The sequence below is a fragment of the Sturnira hondurensis genome, unplaced genomic scaffold (genome assembly GCF_014824575.4).
Source record: "Sturnira hondurensis isolate 20B ecotype Veracruz unplaced genomic scaffold, ASM1482457v3 Scaffold0013063, whole genome shotgun sequence".
Taxonomy (NCBI): domain Eukaryota; kingdom Metazoa; phylum Chordata; class Mammalia; order Chiroptera; family Phyllostomidae; genus Sturnira; species Sturnira hondurensis.
Genome location: NW_028085694.1, coordinates 2,819,472 through 2,841,951, shown reverse-complemented (window position 1 = coordinate 2,841,951; position 22,480 = coordinate 2,819,472). Strand labels below are relative to the sequence as shown.

At 36.9% G+C, this 22,480-nt stretch overlaps 1 protein-coding gene across 1 annotated transcript in view; it reads right to left on the bottom strand.

Annotated features, from left to right (window-relative positions):
• The window catches only part of COL24A1 (collagen type XXIV alpha 1 chain), a 337,900-nt gene that overhangs the window by 138,110 nt on the left and 177,310 nt on the right, over window positions 1-22,480 (bottom strand). The window contains exons 25-27 of the mRNA XM_037060934.1: window positions 3,682-3,735; window positions 1,181-1,234; window positions 175-228 (exon numbers count right to left, since the gene is read on the bottom strand). Of these exons, the coding sequence (XP_036916829.1) occupies window positions 175-228; window positions 1,181-1,234; window positions 3,682-3,735 (162 nt within the window). The remainder of the gene's footprint in view (window positions 1-174; window positions 229-1,180; window positions 1,235-3,681; window positions 3,736-22,480) is intronic.

The following is a 22,480-nucleotide window of genomic DNA, read 5'->3' as shown; positions in this document are numbered from 1 at the left end:
TTAAGATACCACAACATATTCTAGAATCTTTTGCATTGACTGGGGAGAAAAGCAGCAGTCAGTTTCCATATTACTTATTCTGCATAAAAACAAAAAAATACATAGCATAACTGAAATGACAGATTTAGATTCAAACAGACATCATGGAAAGGGATATAAAGTTTCTGTACTTACAGGTAAGCCCAGGGGACCTATGGGTCCTGGAACCCCAGGAGGACCTGGATAGCCCTATAATTTGAATAAAAAAAATAAAAGACATAAGCTGTCCATTATAACTCATTTATTTTCACTAAAGAAAAAACAGTAAATTATAAATAGTAATAAAAAGTAATGGTTTTATATGATTTTTTTCTCTTATCTAGGATGTAAGAGGCCATAGGAAATGTTCCATAGACAAACAATAGAAGTAAAAAAAATAATAACATAAAAGCTGTGTGTCCCATTATTAGAAAGTCTTTACCTACAAAAGAAATTAATTAGGCAGAATCACACATAATACCCTATTAAGAGGAGAGGAGTAATTTATCTTCTGAAGTCTGTTATATAGTTTATGAGATCATATCATTTTCAGGAGCCAAGGAATTCCATAAATAATTAATGTGAATGTGTACAAACATCCTAGCTGTCTAATTTTTAGACGAACCACAACCTCTATAGTATTAACATGGATTCAGGGAACGTCTTAGAAAGTAATAGTTCCTGAAGTTGATTAGTCTATGGGCATTTAAATTTCCTAGCTGAAACTGCAGAGACCTAAACAAACAAACAAACAAAAAATCAAAACAAAACAAAAACCCCAACCATATACTGCTTTTCTCATAATACAGAAGCCAAAATTAAAGAGTAACTTAGGAAAAAAAATTTGTAGGCAGTGTTGTGTGCCACCAGATCCATCACAATGTATTTTCTGAAAGCAAGGATTCTTTTATTGATAATAATCCTTTGTGCTAGTTCCTGTCACATTTAGAAACATCTGACCAGGACATCTGATTTGCAAGCTTTTTAGTGCCATAGAGCCTTCTGGAAGGTAAACCATTTAAAGGAGAAGAAAATTCTAAAGGTAATTTACCATAAAATAGCACTTTTCTCTTAAATTTCACTCAAGACAATTTCACCTCTGGAATGTCTTAACTTTGCAATGTTCTTTGGAAATGTATCTTTCAAATCACTGAACTCTTACCATAGCGCCCTTTTCCCCCTGGGGACCTACTGGGCCTGGACTTCCACGCTCTCCCTTAAAGAAAGAAGAGAAACATTAAGGAAGGTTAATTACTCATAATTGAATTAAGCCTAGACAGAAAAACTGTCCATCAGAATCATAACTTACATGTACTTGTTATTATAATTCATAATTTTTTATCATTTTATTTTATTTTGAGCCATGAAATATTATATTTTTAAAATTTAAAAATTTGCATTTTTACCCTAAAGTTGTTAGATTTTAACATAACAAAAATCTTCTTAAAATATTTTTCAAGGGATGAAATACTAAAAGTCTTATTAAAATTAAGAAAATATAACTAGGATTTAAGATTGAGTCTGCATCACATGTTAAAGTTTTAGAAGTAGAAATGCTTACAATTTTACCACATATAAAATATAAGAATAGTAAAAGTATCAAAGCATGCTATGAAAATTGACTAAAATATAACTACTCAACAAAATTTTACTCACAGAAATAATTTTGGATGATCATGATAATCAAAAATATCCCTAGCAGATTAAAAGGACTAAACTAATTCACTTTAAAAATCTTGGGATTGTCAAAATGTTAGTGTAGATTTGACCTAGTATAGAAGTAACTAAATCAGAGTGAAAAATCATAAAACTATCTAAATTGTATGAACTGAGCTCATTTTATATTGGTCATATTGTTAATTTGAAAATCAGTAAGTTTATACTAAACACTTTTATTTATTTTTTAAAGATTTTATTTATTTTTAGAGAAAGGGGAATGGAGGGAGAAATGGAGAGAGAAATATCGATGTGCAAGGCAAACATCAACTGGTTACCTCTCACAAATGCCCCAACCAGAGACTGAACCTGCAACCCAGGCATGCGCCCTGGCTGGGAATCGAACTGGCAATCTTTTGCTTTGTGGGATGACACCCAGCCCACTGAGCCACACCAGTCAGGGCTTATTAAGCACTTTTAATGCACTAAGTGAGAGGAGAGATTTAACAGAAAACTGACTTAAAGTCTACCCTTAAGTAACTGGAGGCAAGACACTAACAACAACAAGGTAAATCAACAACACAATTAAAATTTAAGTTGTGTGGTACTTATTCTAAATTTAGGAAGGGAAAAATCAAGAAGGATCAGGGAAATCTGGGAGGACTTTATGGAAGAGATGGATTTATTTGAGTCCTACAGTTAGGCTTTAAAGAAATAGGGGGGAGAGGATTCTCTAACCTAAGAAAACAGTAAGAACAGGAATAGAAACAAGTATATAACAGATCAGATGGAGGGGAGAGAAAGGTTTATATTGGAGAATATTAGAGAATTTGTTGAATAAACTGATCAGACCGAAACTATGTAGTATTTTGACAGACAAGTAGAGAAGTTCATAGGGTCAACAACAGGCGGCCAACGAAGGTTTTTCAAAATGTTTCATCATGACCCATCAACATGAGTCTTCTGCTTACAGTATGAAGAATGTAGATAAAATAGAGAGTACATTGAAGATAAACTGATAAGAGTATGTCTGAGGGTGTGGCTTTGGACTATTAGAAAGGATGAATTGCCAAGAAAAATCTCTGAGATTTATTGAAAGATTAGGCATAGAGGAAGTAGGAAAAGAGAAACTCAGGATGGGTTCACCCTGTTCCAGAAGACCGGAGGAATAAAGGTGGGTATAAGACACACTAATTGAAATAAAATAATTGGGAAGAAACCAGTTTGAGTGTGGGAAATGATTAATATTACATATGTTGAGTTTGACTTAAAAATTTCAGATGCAAATAACTAGAATATTATCTAATTTGCTTCCAGTCCTGGCTCTACTTAATTATTCACAAGACTAGTCTTGCATAGTAATTGTACTAGACAATCATACCTATAATTTATATTCAGCAAGTCAGGTTTCAGTTAAAGATCCAGTAGTTTATTACCTACTAGTCAATTATAAGAATCCTTTAAAAATAATAATGCCCTTGTTGATTTCAAGTAAAAATATTACTTATTTTTAAAAAGTCTCCTAAAATTTGAAACTCAATATGTAAAAGCCACTCCTGAAGTAATGAGTTCTAAGTAATCGTTGAGTGGATGACAATTTCTATCACCATAGGCAGAAATGTCCATACTAGCTTACAAGTGGAGATAAGAACATGACTGGGACTTCGATCTGGTAGTGATATCTTATTTTCTGTTTCAAAACTGCTCCCATTAGGGGGCTTGCTCTCATAAGGCAGTTTTAAATATTTTCTAGTCATAAACCTAGACCATCGGTCTCAACTCTTCTTTTCAACTGCATCATTACAACCCAAATGAACTCTGTGTTTTAAAAATTAGAAGCATATATGCTATTAGCTATATTTCAATATATTTAAGAGATTCAGTATAGGTTTGAAAAGAGTTTGAAATTATGGGTGATTTCTAATTAACATAAAATATCATATGAATACCTATTCTTGAGTATAGCTTAAAAGTCTCACTACTTAACAAAATAATGAAAGAAATTACCTTTTCACCAATGCCTCCAACCATGCCAACTTCTCCAGGTAAACCAACAGGTCCCTTTTAGGAAAAACATATAACAGAAAATACACACGTTACATTGCTAGCACAACATCCTGGTTTTAAATCATCTGTAATCATTATATTTCATTTAACTAATTCTAAATTTTATCTTTGAAATCCCTTTAGTATAGGTCCAGCCTATGACTTCACATCAGAATTGATTACTCAGCCAATAAACAAACACATATGAGTGTCCAGTATGTGACAGGCCCGGGTGCTGAAAGGCACTGAGTTTCAAATTCAAACATAGTCCCTGTCCTTATGGAATTTACAATCCAGTAGATGTTGTAAAAACTGCGGTATTCAGTCTCTCTTTTTAAATTGAGGTATAATTGACATATAACATTATATCAGTTTCAGGTGTATAACATAGTGACTCAGTATCTGTATACATTATGAAATTATCACAACAATAAATCTAGTTACCCGTTCATCACCATACAAAGTTACATCATTTTTTTCTTGTGATGAGAACTTTTAAGATTTACCCTCTCAGCTCCTTTTAATTATGCAATACAATATTGTTGACTATAGTAACTGTGTTGTATGTAACATCCCCATAACATTTATTTTACGATGGGAAGTTTGTATCTCTCGAACCCCTTTCATCCAGTTCACCCAGCCCCTAACTGGGCCTTTCCCTCTGGTAACCACAAACCCGTATCTGAGTTTGATTTTGGCTTGTTTTCTTAGAATCCACACATAAGTGAAATCATACAGTATTTTTCTTTTCTTTCTCTGTCTGATTTATTTCACTTAGCATAATACCCTCAAGATCCACCCATGTTTCAGCAAATAGCAAGATTTAATTATTTTTATGGATAAATAGTATCCCCTTGTGCATGTGTGTGTACATGCATGTGTATGACACCATCTTTGTCCATTCATCCATTAGTAACATTTGGGTTTTTCGCATCTTGGTGATTGTAAATAATGCTTCAGTGAACAGGGTGCATAGAAGGGTGAGCAAAAATAGGTTTGCCTATTTTTTGAGAGTACCTGAAACGATGTATTCTTGTATTATTTATTTGTATTACAACTGTAAGTCCACTTTTGTCCACCTCTGTGTATTTTTCAAATTAGTGTTTTTGTTTCCTTTGGATAAATACCCAGAAGTGGAACTGTTGGATCATATAGTAGTTCTATTTTTGATCTTTTGAGGAACCTCCATCCTGTTTTCCACAGTGGCTGCACCAATTTTTGAGGTCTGTCAGGAAAAAGTCCATCTATTTTTAATATAACAAGATTGGTTTATGTGATACCTATGAAACCTGGCAGCTAATTAGAGTGGACTGGAATGCACCTGTGTGAACAATGACAACTTCACTGTACTAGTCAGTGGAGGTGGTAGACGTTGTTGAGTGAGCATGTGTACTGTGTGACCATCACATTCAAAATGGCTCAGCAAGTAGAGCAATGAATCTGCATCAAATTTTGTGTTAAGCTTGCACATGCCTCCTCAGAAACTATATGAATGATTAAAAAGGCTGCAGCTATGGGCAACTGGTGATTGGCAGCTTCATCATGACAATGCACCTGCATGTGCATCCCATCTCATGCAGAGTTTTTTGGTGAAACATTAAATCACACAGGTGACTCAGACCCCCTACACCCCAGATCTGGTGCCCTGTGACATCTGCCCTTTTTCAAAATTAAAGTCACCTTTGAAAGGGAACAGATTCCAGACTGTCAGTGAGATTTAGGAAAATACAACAGGGCAACTAATGACTGAGAGAACTGTGTGAGGTCCCAAGGTGCCTACTTTGAAGGGGACTGAGGCATCATTGTTCTATGTACAATGTTTCTTGTATCTTCTTCAATAAATGCCTCTATTTTTCATATTAAATGGATGAATACCTTCTGGAAAGACCTTGCACCTTCCTACCAATAGGGCATGAGGGTTCCCTTTTCTCCAAATCCTCACCAACACTTTTTCTTTTCTTCATTACAGTCATTCTAACTGGTGTGAAATGATATTTCATTTTATTTTTATAGATTTTATTTATTTTATTTTTAGACAGAGAGAGAAAGAAAGGGAGAGAAACATCAATGTGTGGTTGTCTCTTGTGTGTCTTCAACTGAGGACCTGGCCAGCAACCCAGGCATGTGCCCTAACTGGGAATCGAACCAGCAACCCTGTGGTTCGCAGGCTGGTGCTTAATCCACTGAGCCACACCAGCCAGGGCTGATATTTTATTTTAGTTTTGATTTGCATTTACTTGATGATTAATGATGCTGAGTATGTTGAGTATCTTTCTGTATGCCTATTGGCCATCTGTGACTTCTTTGGAAAAATGACTATTCAGATCCTCTACCCAATTTTAAAAATAAGATGGTCTGTTTTTTGCTACTCAGTTATATGAGTTCTTTTTTTTGGAAAAAATTATTTAAATTGTTGTCCAAGTACAGTTTTCTGTCTTTTACTCCCATCCCAGCCTATACCCCTAGTTTTTGTCCATGTGTCCTTTATACTTGTTCCTGTAAACCCTTCCCCTTTTCCCCTGAAATTCCCTCCCCTCTCCCCTCTGGTCACTATCAGCCTGTTCTCTATGAGTTCTTTATGTATTTTGGATATTAACCCCTTATTGGATACATGATTTGTAAATATTTTCTTCCATTCAGAAGGCTTTCTTTTCACTTTGTTGATAGTTCCTTTTGCAGAAGCTTTTTAGTTTGACGTAGTCCCAACTGTATATTCATGCTTTTATTGTCTTTGTTTTTGGAGTCCTGTCCAAAGAATCATTGCTAAGACCAATGTTAAAAAGCTTACTGCCTATGTTTTTTTTTTTCCCCCTAGGAGCTTTATAGGTTTAGGTCTTACATTCAAGTATTTAATCCATACTGAATTAATTTTTCTGTATGGCATAAAATATTGATCTAGTGTCCTACTTTTGCATGTGGCTGTCCAGTTTTCTTAGTACCATCTTTTGAAGAGACTCTCCTTTGCCCATTGTATATTCTTGTCCTTTTTGTCACAAATTAATTGACCACTAATATGCAGAGTTATTCCTAGGTTCTCTCTCTTTTTTTCTACTGGTCTATGCTTCTGCTTTATGCCCATACCATATTATTTATTCACTCCAGCCTTGTAGTAACATTTGAAATCAGGAAGTGTGATGTCTTAAGCTTTGTTCTTGTTTCTCAAGATTGCTCTCAGCTATTTGGAGTCCTTTGCAGTTTCATTGTTTATAGAATTGTTTATTCTCTTCCTGTGAAAAATGCCATTGGAATTTAATAGGGATCGCATTGAATCTGTAGGTTGCCTGGGTAATACAGACATTTTAACAATAATAACTTCTAATCCTTAAATTTGGAATATAGTTCCATTTATTTGTTTTCTTCAAATTTTTCCACCAATGTCTTATAATTTTCACTTCCTTGGTTAAATTTATTTCTAGGTGCTTCATTACTTTCTATGTAATTAAAAATGGAATAGTTTTCTTAATTTCTCTTTATGAAAGTTAATTGTTAGTGTAACAATCTTTGTATATTGATTTTATATCCTGTAACTTTACTGAGTTAGTAGATCAGTTGTTAACAGTTTTTAGCTAGATCTTTAGGATTTTCTATATATAAAATCAGGTCATCTGAAAATACAGACAGTATTACTTCTTCCTATTCAACCTGGATGCCATTTCTTTTCTTGCCTAACTAAAATGGGTGAGAATGGGCATCCTTGTCTTCTTCTTTGATTTAAAGGAAAGGTTTTCAGCTTTTCACCCAAGTGTGATTTAGTATGATGTTTTCTGTATTGTTATATTGAGGTATGTTCCTTTTATACTCAATTTTTGGGATTTTTTATAAATCATAAATTGATGTTAAGTTTTGTCAAATGCTTTTATATGCATCTATTAAAGTCACTATATGATTTTACCTTTCATTTTGTTAATGTGGTGTACCACTATGATTGATTTGCAGGTGTTGAATCATCCTTGCATCCCTAGACTGAATCTCAGTCGATCACAGTGGATGATCTTTTTAATGCATTGTTGAATTCAGTTCCCTAAGATCTTGTTAAGAATTTTTGCATCTATATTCATCACAGATATTGGCCTGTCATTTACTTTTCTTGTGATGTCTTTATCTGGTTATAGTATCAGGGAAATGATGGCTTCATAAAATGAGTTTGGAGGAGTTTTCTTCACTTCAATTTTCAGAAGAGTTTGAAAAGGATTGGTATTACATCTTTAAATGTTCAGTAGAATTCACCAGTGAAGCCATCTGGAAGCCATCTGGTCCTAGACTTTTGTTTATTGGAATAGATTTTTTTTCTAGAGAGAGGGAAAGGGAGGGTGAGAGGGAGAGACACATTGGTGTAAGAAAGAGACATCGACTGGTTACCTTCCATAAACACCCAGACCAAGGACCGAACCTACAACCCAGATATGTGCTCTGACTGGGAATTCATCCAGTAACATTTCAGTTTGCAGGACAACACCCAACCAACTGAGCCACAATAGTGGAGGCTGTTTGTTGGGGAGTTTTTGATTACTGATTCAATCTCCTTACTAATAATTTTTCTATCCAGGTTTTCTATTTGTTCATGATTTGTCTTCAAAGATTGTATGTTTCTAGGAACTGATCCATTTTTTTCTAGGTCGTACAAAGTGTTGGTCCATAATTGCTCAACAGTCTCCTATGATCCTTTGTATTTCTGTGATATCAGTATCGGTTGTAACTTCTCCTTTATTTCTGATTTTATATATTTGAGCCCTCACTTTTTTCTTAAAGAGTTTAAGTAAAAGCTTGTCAATTTTGTTTGTCTTTTGGAAGAACCACCTCTTCGTTTCTTTGATATTTTCTATTGTCTTTGAAGTCTCCATTTCATTTCTGCTTTGATCTTTATTGTTTCGGTTCTTCTACTCACTTTTGGCTTTATTGTTCTTCTTTATCTAGTTTCTCTAGGTGTAAAGTTAGAACGTTTATTCGAGATTTTTCTTGTTTCTTGTGATAGGCCTACATTAATGTGAACTGGCCTCTTCAAACTGCTTTTGCTGCATTAGATATTCATACATCGTATTTCCATTTCATTTGTCTTAAGGTATTTTTTGATTTCTCCATTGACCCACTGGTTGTTCAGCAGCGTATTGTTGAATTTCCATATAATTGTGTTTTTCCAGTTTTCTTTCTGTAATTGACTTCTGGTTTCATATAATTGTGGTTGTAAAGATGCTTAATGTGGTATCAATCTTAAATTTACTGAGACTTGTTTTTTGGCTTAACAAATGATCTATCCTGAGGAGTGTTCTATGTGTACTTGAGACAAATGTGCATTCTCCAGTTTTTGAATGATGTTTTGAAATGTTCTATATTTATCTATTAATTTCATCTGGTTTAATGTATTGAGGCCAAAGTTTCTGTATTGATTTTCTGTCTGGATAATCTTATCCATTGATGCAAGTGGGATATTCAAGTCACCTACCATTATTATGCTGCTGTCAATTGGTGCTCCTATGTTGCATGCATAAATATTTATAAAAGTTACATCTTCTTCTTGGATTGGCCCCTTTATCATCATGTAATTCTCATTTTTTGTCTTTTATTACAATTGTTTTTTTTAAAGTTTATTTTGTCTGATATAAGTATAGTTATATCAACTTCTTTTGGTTTCAATGTGCACACAACATATTTTGCCATCCCTTCACTTCCAGTCTGTGTGTCTCCTTACATCTGAGGTGAGTCTCTTACATGCAGCATATAGGTGGGTCTTGCTTTTTAATCCATTCAGCCACTTTATGTCTTTTGATTGATGAATTTAGTCAAGTCACATTTAAATAACTATTGGTAGGTATGTACTTACTGGCATTTTCCTGATTGTTTTATAGTTTTTCTCTGTTCTTTTCTTCTCTTGCTCTCTTCCTGTGGCTTGATGACTTTATTTAGTATTATGCTTACATTCCTTTCTTACTATCTTTTGTGTATCTATTTTAGGTTTTTGTTTTGTGGTTACCATGAGTGTTACATAGGACAGCATTTATATGTATAAAATGGTTTATTGAAGTTGACAGTAAATTAAGTTTGAACTCATTCTAAAACTCCATTTTTACTCTTCCACCATATTTTATGTTCTTGATGTAATATTTTACTTCTTTTTATTTTGTGTATCCCTTAACTATTTATTATAGTTATATACATTTTATTACTTTTGTCTTTAAACCTTCACACTAGCTTTATGATTAATCCACTCCCTTTGCTATATATGTCATTTACCAGTGAGATTTTTACTCTGATTTGTTTTCCTGTGACTAATAAATACCCTTCCCATGAAGAGCAAAAAGGGCAGTTCCAGATGGTGGCATAAGAATATACGGAACTCACCTTTTCCCATAGACACACCAATTTCCTCTGAAAAAGACCTGAAAACTGGCTGAACAGCTCCTCCACAACAAAGGATTAACAGAGCATAACAAGATGGATAGGAGGAGGGAAGATGTGGTTTTGCGGAAAACAAAACAACCCCCCCCCCAAAAAAAAACCCTGCACAATCGAGAAGGATGTCACAAATACAGAGCTTCTGAGGAGCAAGTTCATGCCCCACATCAAACACTCCAGCTCTTAGTACCTGCACCAGACAGGTCAGTCCCTGAAACGCCTGGATTTATAATCCAATGGGGCTTGTATCCGCAAGACCCAAAGGGCTGTTGAGAACTGAGATTCTGGTTTTGCAGGGCTCTCATGCAGACTCTCTGGCCCCAGGAGCCAGGGCAAAAGCTGCAGTTTGAAAAGCACCTAGATTATACGTGAAGGAGATTCATCTGCTAATTACAAAGCATCTCTGGAGGGACAGGACACTGCTGGCACTCTCTCTAGAGACAGAGGAACTGGCAGGCACCACTGTTTGTTTTCCCTCTCCCTCCTAGCACTGGTAAGTGCGTGCAGACACAGCACTCTCCCACCATCCTGCCAAAGGCACTTTCATCCTCCCTCATCAAAACCAGCAGGTGTGCCAGGCCCTGGTTCTCTCACTGTCTTGATAAAGCTGGCTGGCATTCCCCAGCTCTGTGCCCTCGTGCAGCCTCACTAGTCAGAGGAACACCCCTCCTTTGCTGTCTCATGTTGCCCTGCTAAAGCCAGTAGGCACGCACACTCCACATGGGCCCTTGATTGCCTGGCTCTGGGAGTCATGAGGGAGGGTTGCACTTCTGGGCCCCATGGGACTTAAACAACCAGAGAGAGACAATTCTTCACAGTCTATGACCCCTCAAGCATTGCACAGGCTGCAGACAGAAACACCCACTTGCCCTGTAGCCTCCACATAGGGGCAGGTCTGCCACACATCTAGAGGCCACAGAGCTGGTCTTAGGGAACGCATGCCAGGGGACACCACTCTCGCACTCTTGCTTGGCCTTGCTACAGCTCACTGGTACCTCCCAGAAAGGAAGCTTATATACTCATTTGGAGCCCCAATATTTGCAAATGTTGCCTAGGGGTTACCTGCAGATCACCTGGTCTAGAGGCCAGCAGGGTTTACCTTTGTGGTTCCATGGCATTGTACATTTTTGCCTACTTTAAAAGCTGCTGTCTAATCAACCTGAAACTATGTGCTGACCAATATTCCTCCCTTTCAAACACTAGATGGTCTTGGCACACTCTCAACAACTGGGACCTATTAAGAATAAATCAGGGTGCTTAGGTAATCACAAAGCTCTGAGAGACAACCAAGAGCTAAGGCAAGGCTGAACAATTAGTTTATTTCTTACACATGGCTACTCCTTTAAAACTGAGTGGTATAACTATTTAGCCTAATACATAGCAACAAACAGAAAATCAAGCAAAATAAGGAAACACAGGAATATGTTCAAATGATATAATAAAACAAAACTCTAGAAAAAAACCTTGATGAAATGGAGATAAGTAATTTACCTGATAAAGAGTTTAAAGTAATGATCATAAACATGGGAGAAGTATAGATAAACACAGTGAGCACTTCAACAAAGAGGTATAAAATATAAAAAAGTAGCAAACAGGAGCCACAGAGCTGGCATAAAAAGTACTGAAACAACTTCTGGTTTAGGTTACAAATCCATGTGTTCAAGAAATGTAAAATAATAGGAAGAAAAAAGTTCAATACACATTTACCTGTTAATTTACTAGACCTTAGATATAAAAATGAGTACATATACAGAGGAGTTCAGAATCTAGTAGTTAGGTAAGGTAAATTCATATTTTCTGTAAGCTAAGAGAAGAAAAAGTAAAATGCTATACAATGCAAAGGCAGGGGATATTCTATCTGGTTGAGAACATAAGGAAGGGCTTTACAGAGAAGACTTACTGTTGACAAGATGAAACTGTGAGAGTGTATTCAAAATAGAGGGAACAGATTTCAACAGAGGGTGGCAGGCAGCAATGCAAAAATATTTAGAAAACATAAAACAAATCCAGATTGAGATACAGGCTATGTACAAGAAATAAACTAGGATAGATACATTGGCGATGTACTAGTAAGGGTTTTAAATGCCAAGTGAGAAATGTGTGTTTCTTCTGTGGTATTTACAGAAGAATTTGTGCTCATAGAAGAATTGTTGGTTTGAGTAAAGGAGGAAGGACAGCACTGCGTTTACTGAGCAGAAATGAGAAAACAGAACATGGCTGTGCAGTCAGAAGCTACAGTTATTAGTCCAGGTTACGTGTAATGACTCTTATGAGAATGGTATTATCATTAAATAAACAGTTGAAGGGAGAGGCCAGAGTTACATAAAAGATGCTAAATTAGCCGTGGGACAGTTGTGGATCTTATCTTGAAATATTATTTCATGAATCTCTAGAGAGACTATAACAATGCAGTAAATACAGCAATAATAGAAGAGAAACAGGAATCTTAACAAATTTTAATGAAGATTCTTTGAAGGCAAAATAAAGAAGAGAACACAAAACAGAAGAGTCAGAAAGAGAATGAGGAATGTGCAAAGGAAGTTAAGGGAGAAAAACATTTCAAATAGAGAGAAATCAGTGTTATATGCGTAGGGTTGAGAAAGATTAGCAATGCGATAAAAGTCATAGAATTTGGCAAATACAAGGCTGGCAGTGACCTTAAAGAATAATTTCAGTAGGTTTTGTGTGTTTGCATATGAGTTTTCCAAAGGTTTAAGAGAATATGTGTAAAGAAAAAGTGAGAAATATTGTGCAGATTATTCTTTTAAGAAGTTTGGAAAGAAGGGAAAGGTATTTGTCAAAGAACATGTGGAATGACCCACAGACATGGACAATAGTGTGGGAATTGACTGCGGGAGGCAGGTAGGATGGATGGAGGAGGGAAAAGGGGGATAAAATGGGATAACTATGATAGAATAGCAATTAAAATGATAAATAAAAAATTTAAAAAAGAAATTTGGCACCCAACAATGGAGAGACAATCACTGCTTGAGGATGTAGTTTGCAAAATAATTCTATTCAAAATTTCTTTTTCGTTCTGTCTGGCAAGTTAAAAAAATTCACATATGCCCTGGCCGATGTAGCTCAGTGGATTGAGCTCGGGCCTGAGAACCACACGATCGCGGTTCAAGTCCCAGTCAGGGCACATGCCTGGGTTTCAGGCCAGTTCCCAGCAGGGGACACACAAGAGGCAACCATACATTGATATTTCTCTCCCTCTCTCCTTCCCTTCCCCTCTAAAGATAAATGAATAAAATCTTTAAAAAAATTCACATATGACAGAAAAAATATTCTTCTGAACAGAAGGAAATTATATTCAAAAGCTACTTTTTTCCCTTTGTTTCAAAGGCTATATTTTTAGCAGGCTAATATTATGGCCTAATCTATCTTGGCTGGTTGACAACACAGTTGTATCAGAGAGAAGATACTGGCACGTTGTATCTGATCCCAAAGGCTATGTCTCAGCCAGTTCCTTATGTCTAGAAAGTTTTCTTGTACAGGGAATGCTTCATGAATTGCAGGACTCACAGTGAGAGATGTGCCTGGCAAAGTTGCCCTATAACCTGCTCTTCCTTATAGCAGAAGCACTCTTTGAAAGGACAGACTATAGTACTGTGACTTGTACTAATCTTTATCCTTGAAACCTCAAGTGCCACATATGCAAATGAGAGTCAAGGACTAAATACTACATGTTCATTTTTTAAAAATTCTCACCCAAGAACACTTTTAAAATTGCTTTTAGAGCAAGAGAAAAACATGGGTGCGAAAGAGAAGCATCAACCAGCTGCTTCCCCATGTGCCCAGACCAGGGATTCGTGCCTGGGCCAGGAATCACAGGAGTCCTGCCCAGGGGTTGCATGTGCCTGCGCTGGGACCAGAGCTGGAATCCACAACCTAGGTAATGTGTCCTAACCAGGAATCAACCCTGCAATCCTTAGGCTACAGGATGATGTTCCAACCAACAGAGCCACATTGGCCAGGGCTACATGTTCCTTTTTTTAAAAATATTTTATTTATTTATTTTTAGAGAGAGGGGAAAGGAGGAAGAGAAGGAAAAAAAACATTGGTATGTGAGAGAAATATTGAACAGTTGCCTCTTACACTCCTCCAACTGGGGGCCTGGCCCAAAACCCAGGCATGTGCCCTGACAGGGAATTGAACCAGCAACCTTTCAGTCCACAGATCAGTATTCAATTCACTGAGCTACACCAGGTCATGCATGTTCAATTTTAGAGTGCTCAAATGCAAATTAGTGTACTTGGAAATGATCATCATTATCCATATTTTTGACCTATGGACCTCTAAATAAAAATATGAATGACATTTTTATGTTACTTCCTATTCACTCTTCATTTCAAAGCAAAGGTTGAAATCTTTGATATTAATTGTACTAGCTATCTATTGCTATAGGACAAAAATCCACTAAAAGTCTTAAAACAATAAATATTGCCCTGGCTGGTGTGACTCAGTTGGTTGGAGTATCTTCCCATAAACCAAAATGTCTTCGGTTCAATTCCCAGTCAGAGCACATGCTTAGGTTACAGATTCCGCCCTCAATCAGGGTGCATACAAGAGGCAACTAGTCAATATTTCTATCTCACATCTATTTTTCTCCCTCTCTCTCTGTACCTCTCTCTCTAAAATCAATAAGCATGTCCTCGAATGAGGATAAAAAATTAATAATAATTATCTCAGTATATGTGAGTCAGGAATTTGAGAACAGCTTAGATGGGTAATTCTGGCTCCAATTCTCCTGAGGTTGTAACTGAGGTATGGGCTGTAGTCATCTGAAAGCTTGAATGAGGCTAGAGAATACATTTCCAAGAAGGCTGTTGGCTGGAGGCCCCAGATCCTCACCACGCAGGCCTCACAGAGCCTGACTACACAGCAGCTGGGTCTTAAAGGTTTTGTTAGCTAAAGCAGAAATTCAGAAGGCCAAAAGACTTAGCATAAGAAAATGTTTGCTGGAATTGAGAATTTATTTTTAAAGTCATTAAAAACTCTAAAATACTCTAGCTCTATTTTAAAGGTAATCATATCCTATTTATTCATGAAAGACTAATATAAAATTAGAATATTCCTAGTTAATATTAAAATGTTTTAAATATTTTTATATAAACTTCTTAGACTTGGTAATTATCTTGTTATGTTTTAATGGTGGTTCAGAACTTCTCTATCCTGTTTCAAATTTTCTTTTCAATATGAAAATAACTTCATTCACAGGATAAAGAATCTTAGCCCCCAAAGCTCTTCAATTTCACTTGAAAATACAATATACAGGGCTAAATCCCTAGGATTTAGATCTGTGTCATCTTATAAACATGTTAACATCAATGTTTCCACTAGTGTTATTGTGTTTACTTTGTTTAAAAATAAAATAATTTTAGAAGTTATCTTACCATAGTTAAAGGTAGTGTTAGTTTGTGCAATGGGGCATTTCTGATACGTGGCCATTTTCACCTTAAAAATAATAATTTTACATGGTTCAATGTAGTACAAACTTTTGAGGGTAGGAGAAACAAGATCAGACAGACTTGAGAAAAACGATAGTTCAAGCACAATATGGGAAAATTTAATTCCACATCTAATATTTGTTTCTCTACCTCAAGTTCTTGTATTTCCACACTTTGGTTCAAGAATATGATGATACAGACTGTTTTCAGTCTAGACAAATAAAGTGGGGTATGCAGACAAGTGGAAAGAAAATGTATATAATCTATGTGGGTAAGAAAGGATTCCTTTTAAGATATGATGAATGTGAGATATCTATAAAACATTCTAGTAGAATTATTTGCTATACACATGAATGTGCAGGTCTCAAGCTAAGGAAAGATATTTATGAATCATCAGCAAATAGATGGTAGTTAAAGACCTAGAGATTAGATGATTCACCAAAGAGAGTATATAGCCTGAGGAAAAGGACAAGAACAAAAATCTTTAGGATGAAAAAAAAGAAGTTGGTGATACATAGAAAGTGTACTGTCAAAAAGAGAATATTGTTAATTTTCTTTAGGCCTTTTCATTTGAACAGAATTTTATGAATCGACAAGAATGAATGAACCATTTGTGTTGATTTGTGATACATCATTATTTCCAAATAGGTAACCAATGGATCACTTCATTCCTATTTTCAAATATAATCCGTAAACTAAGAATACACTCCTTTGACTCCGTGACTTGCTGTAAGCTATTTTAGCTCATTGTGCCTCATCCTTCACCAAATAGGAAGATGTAACTTTAAGTTCTTTAGTCTGTATACTCTGTAGAGCAAGGATGATGTGTTATATGATACCACATCCCTTTGTTTAGCATACTCCCTGGAATAGAAGGTATGTTGCATCACTGAGCAAACAAATTAGAGGCGTAGTGATGAAAACAGAGATGAGCTGCCCACATTACCCTTCAAGAAAGATCTTACTGCCCCTGCAACTGGCTCTTTCAAAGTTTAGGCTTCAGTAGAGAAGTGTACACCCAAAGACTAATTACAGTGAGGGTAAAGAGGCCGGGCTACTTTTGCTTAATGTGGGACTACTCTGATGGGTCACATGTGCCCCAGAACTCCTTAAAATGTTGTTAAGGCTCATCTTCACTAGTCGAGGGGCAGAGAAAACTGAGCCAAAACTCAGGATTTTATAGTCAGAATGATCAGATAGGTTAAATTCCTAACACAAGCCTGATTGCCAAGGTCAGGATCTAGGTTGAGAAACAAATGGGACTCTGACACTCGTGATGGGGAATCTGGACACAGGTCCCTACAGGTTTTGAGCCACTATACTCTTTGAGCTCTAAGAGCCTATAGAAGTGGTCTGCCCCTCCTTATTATATGCTAATGCTCTCCCCTTGTTTGACCTCTCCCCTCTAAGAAAACACGCCCCATTTAGGATTTGACCTTCTCCCCATTCAGGAAGAAGAGCCTATTTCCCAAAAGAATGAAAGATCTAGCTAATATGTGCTGGTAGGAGCTGGAAGAGTATGTGTTGGATCTGATTCTATAGGTACTTTCAAGGAAGCCATAATACTATGTAAAAATATAAGTGTAACTTAAAATTAGATATAAAAGTTTATTAATCTGGGAATGTTTTTACAAGATATAGGATTTAACACCCTGACAAGGACTTCAAGATATTATGCCAATAATGCCCACAGTAGGTCCAAGCTGTGAGGTAAGCAGCTTTGTCCTTGGGTCATAGAGCCAGCACACCGATGGCATTAGAGGCATCAGTGGTGGGAAAGGAAGCCAGGTAGAGCTTCTGCCAAGCCTTTATAGGAAGAACACACACAGGCTCTTTGGATTCTGGAGCAAGGCCATGCCATCTGCGGCAGGGAATTATGTGTTTTGACCAACAAATTCTAATGTGCTACCAGGGTCTAGTAGAGACTGGCAATGGGAGGCCACCTAACAATGGGAGACCAAATGGCCATGTATCTGGATCTATCTAACAAAATCTGAATGGTATTAGACAAGGTCAGGCAGCTCCAGTGCAATCTGGGATGAAGCATAAGCATGACGGAGGCATCAGCAAACAGAATGAATAATTACTACAGATCCCCAACCAGGACATCTTTTTCAACGGACACCTTTGGCTACCTGGGGGATCCTTTATTACCAGATAATGGAGAAGAAAGAAATCCAAACTTTGTAGACTGATAGGCTTAGTGCTAAGGACAAATATGCATCGCCTCAAAATTTATATGCAGAAGCTCTAAAGTGATGGCATTTGAAAGTGGGGCTTTTGAGAGGTAATTGGGTCATAAAGAGGGAGCTTCCATGATGGGATTAGTGTCCTTTTAAAGAAAAGGGACAGAAACAGCCTTTTTCTTCTCCACCATGTTAGGGGACATTGAGAAGGGAGCCATTTAGGAAGAAAGCCCTTATAGGACACAGGCTGTGTCACTATACCTTGATCTTGGACTTTCCAACTCCAGAAGTGTGAGAAATACATGTTTACTATTGAAGTCACCCAGTCTGTGGCACTTCATTATAGCAGCCTGAACTGATTGAGACACACAGTATGTAGGTACAAATTGAGAGTAGATGGAAGCTGATTATAAGGAGTGCCTTAAAAGACAATGGCATTATGGTGGAATATATTGAATGTATGTGACTGTTTCTCTTTAGGGCTGAAAAATGTATGAATTCAACTGTCTTACAACAGATCTGCTGATTAAATTCTATTAATGAAATATGAGCCCTGGTTGGTGTGGCTCAGTGGATTGAGCTCAGGCCTGAGAACCACACGATCAAGGTTCGATTCCCGGTCAGGGCACATGCCTGGGTTGCAGGCCAGTTCCCGGTTCCCGGCGAGGGGGCGCATGAGAGGCAACCATACATTGATATTTCTCTCTCTCTCTCACTCCTTCCCTTCCCCTCTAAGATAAATAAATAAAATCTTAAAAAAAGAAAAAGAAATATGAAAAAAGTGTCAAGGAGACAGCTTTCTAACAGGCAGAGTTTCTGGCAGTGCTTCAGATCATTGACTTTGTGGGATGATTCACTTTGTGGGAAGAAGTGCCTTGAGGTTAGAATATGTTCAGATTAATGGGTATTTGCCAGTAATCCAGCTGGTTGGTTAGGCCCAAGAAAGGAAGAACATTACAAGACTGAGGATAATATTTGAGAAAGATACATATGTAAAGATCTTTGTTTCAAATATTAATGCCTACCAGAAACAAGCAGTAATGGAAGAGTACTTGGAAGGTGACAGAATGTCTTAGAAAGCTGACACCTGCAAGTCTTGGTCATGAGTCCCCTCAGTGCTGGATGATGGGCATATGAGCAAAAGGGACATGGTGGGAAAGATGGAAGGTATGCATGGGTTCCCATATATATACCAAGGGTAAATTAACTAGTGCCGCCACTGAATATCAAACCTGTTAACAACAGAGCCTTGCACTGAGCCTGCGACATGCTGCCATTCTTCAGATGACCAACCAGCTGCTAAAGGGCAAGTTCACTCACAAGTTCATTACTGCTTCACTCTAGAATAAATCGCCCAAGATTTATTCTACAAGGCATGACATATCTTGTATAGCATGTGAGGGCTTACAGAGTGTTAAATCTACCACACAGGATCTCCAAAATATTGTGTCAGACCATGAAACACATTTCATAGCAAATAAGGTATGGAAGAGGGCCTATGTCCATGGGATCTAGTAGATGACTTGGCAACAAGATGCTTTTATCCTGACAGAGCATTGGAATGGTGGAGTTTAATTGCCAGTGAGAATGTGATCCTTAATGAGGATAGAGCACCATTCTACAGGATGAAAAGTATATATACTGAGTCAAAGACATTTGCATGGTATTATGTCTTCCACAGGAAATATTTTTTGGTTTTGGAACCATGGGCTAGAAGCAGAATTGGTCGTACCTACTATCATTCCTAATGTCTCCATGATGAACTATCCATTCCCACACAATTGAGCTCTGCAGAATGTAGGCCTTCATCCCCAAAGAGACAAATTTTCATCAGGTGACATAGTAAGCATCCTCTGGCTGCCCCCTAGCATTTCAAGTGCCCTGTATCTAGGCACCAACAGACAATGAAAAGAGTCATCATCTTGGCAGTTACTTCACCCTGATCATCAGAAAGAAGAAGCCTGATATCATTTGTGTTCCTAAAACTAGCTACAGAGTTAAGTGCTATAATTTATATCACTAACTCCTAAGTTTTCCTCTGGAAGGTAATCCACCAGAATCTTAGAGGAGCATCACCCTGAAAGGTTATGGACAAGTGGGTCCAAATGATAGAAGGAGTGAAGTGTGGTGAACACCAAGATGGGCCACCAAGGTACTCTTTCAAAGAAGAATGTCTTGATCAAAGGTGTACTCTTTGCAGGGTGGCCCATATACAAAGACCATTTGGGTTAGAGTACAGAAACCCAGACATCCAGCCTAGCACACAAAGGATTAAGAGCTTTCTGTAGGGACTTTTGAAACTTAGTGGGCCTCCACCAATTTGATTTCTCCCAACCCTGCTTCCTCTTCCTATTTTCACAAGTGTTGCTTCCTATAATACCCTGTAGCAAAATGCCATCTCAGCAATCCTTTTCTGGAATATTCCAGTTGTGCTTGCAGCTGTTCCCTAACTGTGGGCCTCCAACCCCTGAGGGCTCTGGAACCACTGCAAGTGTCAGTGAGCCCATATACATGTACCCATCAGTAAATGAATGCATCAAAAAACTATGGTACATTTACACAATGGAATTCTATGCAGCAGAAAGAAAGAAGGAGCTCCTACCCTTTGCAACATCATGGATGGAACTGGAAGGCATTATGTTGAGTGAAATAAGCCAGGCGGTAAAAGACAAATACCATATAATATCACCTTTAACAGGAATCTAAATAACAAAACAAACAAGCAAGCAAAATATGACCAAAGACACTGAAATACAGAACAGGCTGACAGGGACCAGAGGGGAGAGGGGGGAGAATCACAGGAGAAAAGGTGAAGGATTCACAGGAACAAGTATAAAGGACACATGGACAATAACTAAGGTGGGGGGTGGAAAAGGGAGGGAGGTGGGGAGCACTGGGGGGGGCAGGGCTGGGAATATAAGACAGAAAACTGTACTTGAATGAGAATTAAATAAAAAAATAATAATAAAGTTAAATCACGTTAAAAAACATTAAAAGAATAAAAATATAGAAGCACAACAACTACTTGTTGGTCTGTAGCACACAATTTTTATTGTAAAAAAGATTGGTAATCACTAAGGTAGAATATATCTGAACTAATAAACAAGGGAAGATTCCCTTTTTAACCAAAGTCCAAGGTTCTGAAAAAACCTGAGAAATTTCTACCTGTATTCAATGTTCTCTTGTGTTTGGTGAACACAAGCTATAACTCTCATACTTAGTAGTGTGGTTACTGAGGCACACACCCTAAACTGACTTTTAATACCTGAGTAGTGAGTATTACCATCTTTAGGATAAATAGAATGTTTTACGCTGTTTTCTAAAAGGGAATAAATTGTTCTTTGCATATATGTGGTTTCTGGGGATTGGTTCCCAGGTCCAAAGTATGAGAAAACAGCATTTGGGATGTATCCCAAATCCAACCTGAGGGAGACTCTGAGACAGCATCTGGAGTGAGGCATTCATTCCTTTTCCTTTGTACTGAGTTATTAATCTTTTCTCCATATGGTGGGAATGGAAGTTATTGGGGCCCACCAAAGACTGAAAATACTGTGGCAGGAAAAATTATAACTTGTTATAATTTGTTTTACCAGATATTTGACTCATTTTACAAAATATTCTTTAAGCCTACTTCTGTTCGTTCAATGACATTATATTATATTATATGTTGAAAATTTTTGTATACCAATACCTAGTGCATAAGAAATTAAAATAAACCAATTGAGGAAACAATGAAGCATAGAGATTATGTAAAATCACAGTTTACTGGAAATAGGATATGGATAGCTCTATTAGCTGGGTTTTTTTTCTGGAAAGAGGCAGGAATATAAGTAAATAAAAATGATTATTTCTCACCTATATTATCTACTGAGTCTTTGAAACTAAGACTATGCCTAATTAGCCTTATTACTAATAATTTAAAGTTTCTGAAAATTAAAGATTAGCTATAAACACTGGACACCAACTATAGAAAAGAAAGTTACATAGAAAGCTTGTATTCATTGACACTTTAAAAAATTACAGATGTACCATGAAATAAATTCACTCATTCATTTAGTCAACAAACATTATCTGAGAATATAATATATGCCAGGTATTGATAAATAATGTGGAATATTTTATATAGTCAGTTAAATTTAGAATAGAGGCAAGCACTTCATTATTTTAGAGCTTCCAGATCAGACAGTTTATTTTGGAGTTTCACTTCCTCCACTTCAGACTCTTGCTGTTTGGATACACAGGCCCTAAAAGATGTCACAAAAAGGTCTGCTCAGTCTCCAAACAGGGATTTCTGTCTCTGACATTTGCCTAACAACTATTTGACTCTTATTCCCTTGGACCATACAGACAGTCATAAAATAGGAGTTCAGAATAAAGTTTGCTTTAGGAAGTTCTGGCAGTGATCAAAAGAATATGCCTGGAATGTCTGTTCAGCAGATGCTTTAACTCATCCTTATGTTATGGGAAGCTTGAGAACAGTGAGGCACCTGGTGCTGTTCTCCCTGCATTAAATTGCCTGGCAATGTTGTTCACATATTCTGCTCTTTTGAATGAGCCTCTTCGCAATAAATCAAAGATGATAAAGTGAATATTGGTAAGAGCTATCACCAATGTTTGTTAAACTTCTTAGGTTATTAATTTTTTTAAAAAAGTAAGTTGGATGAGAAATAAGAAAATTCTCCTGCTATGGCACTTGTATTTCAAAGCATTTGAATCTCAAGTTCTTACTAG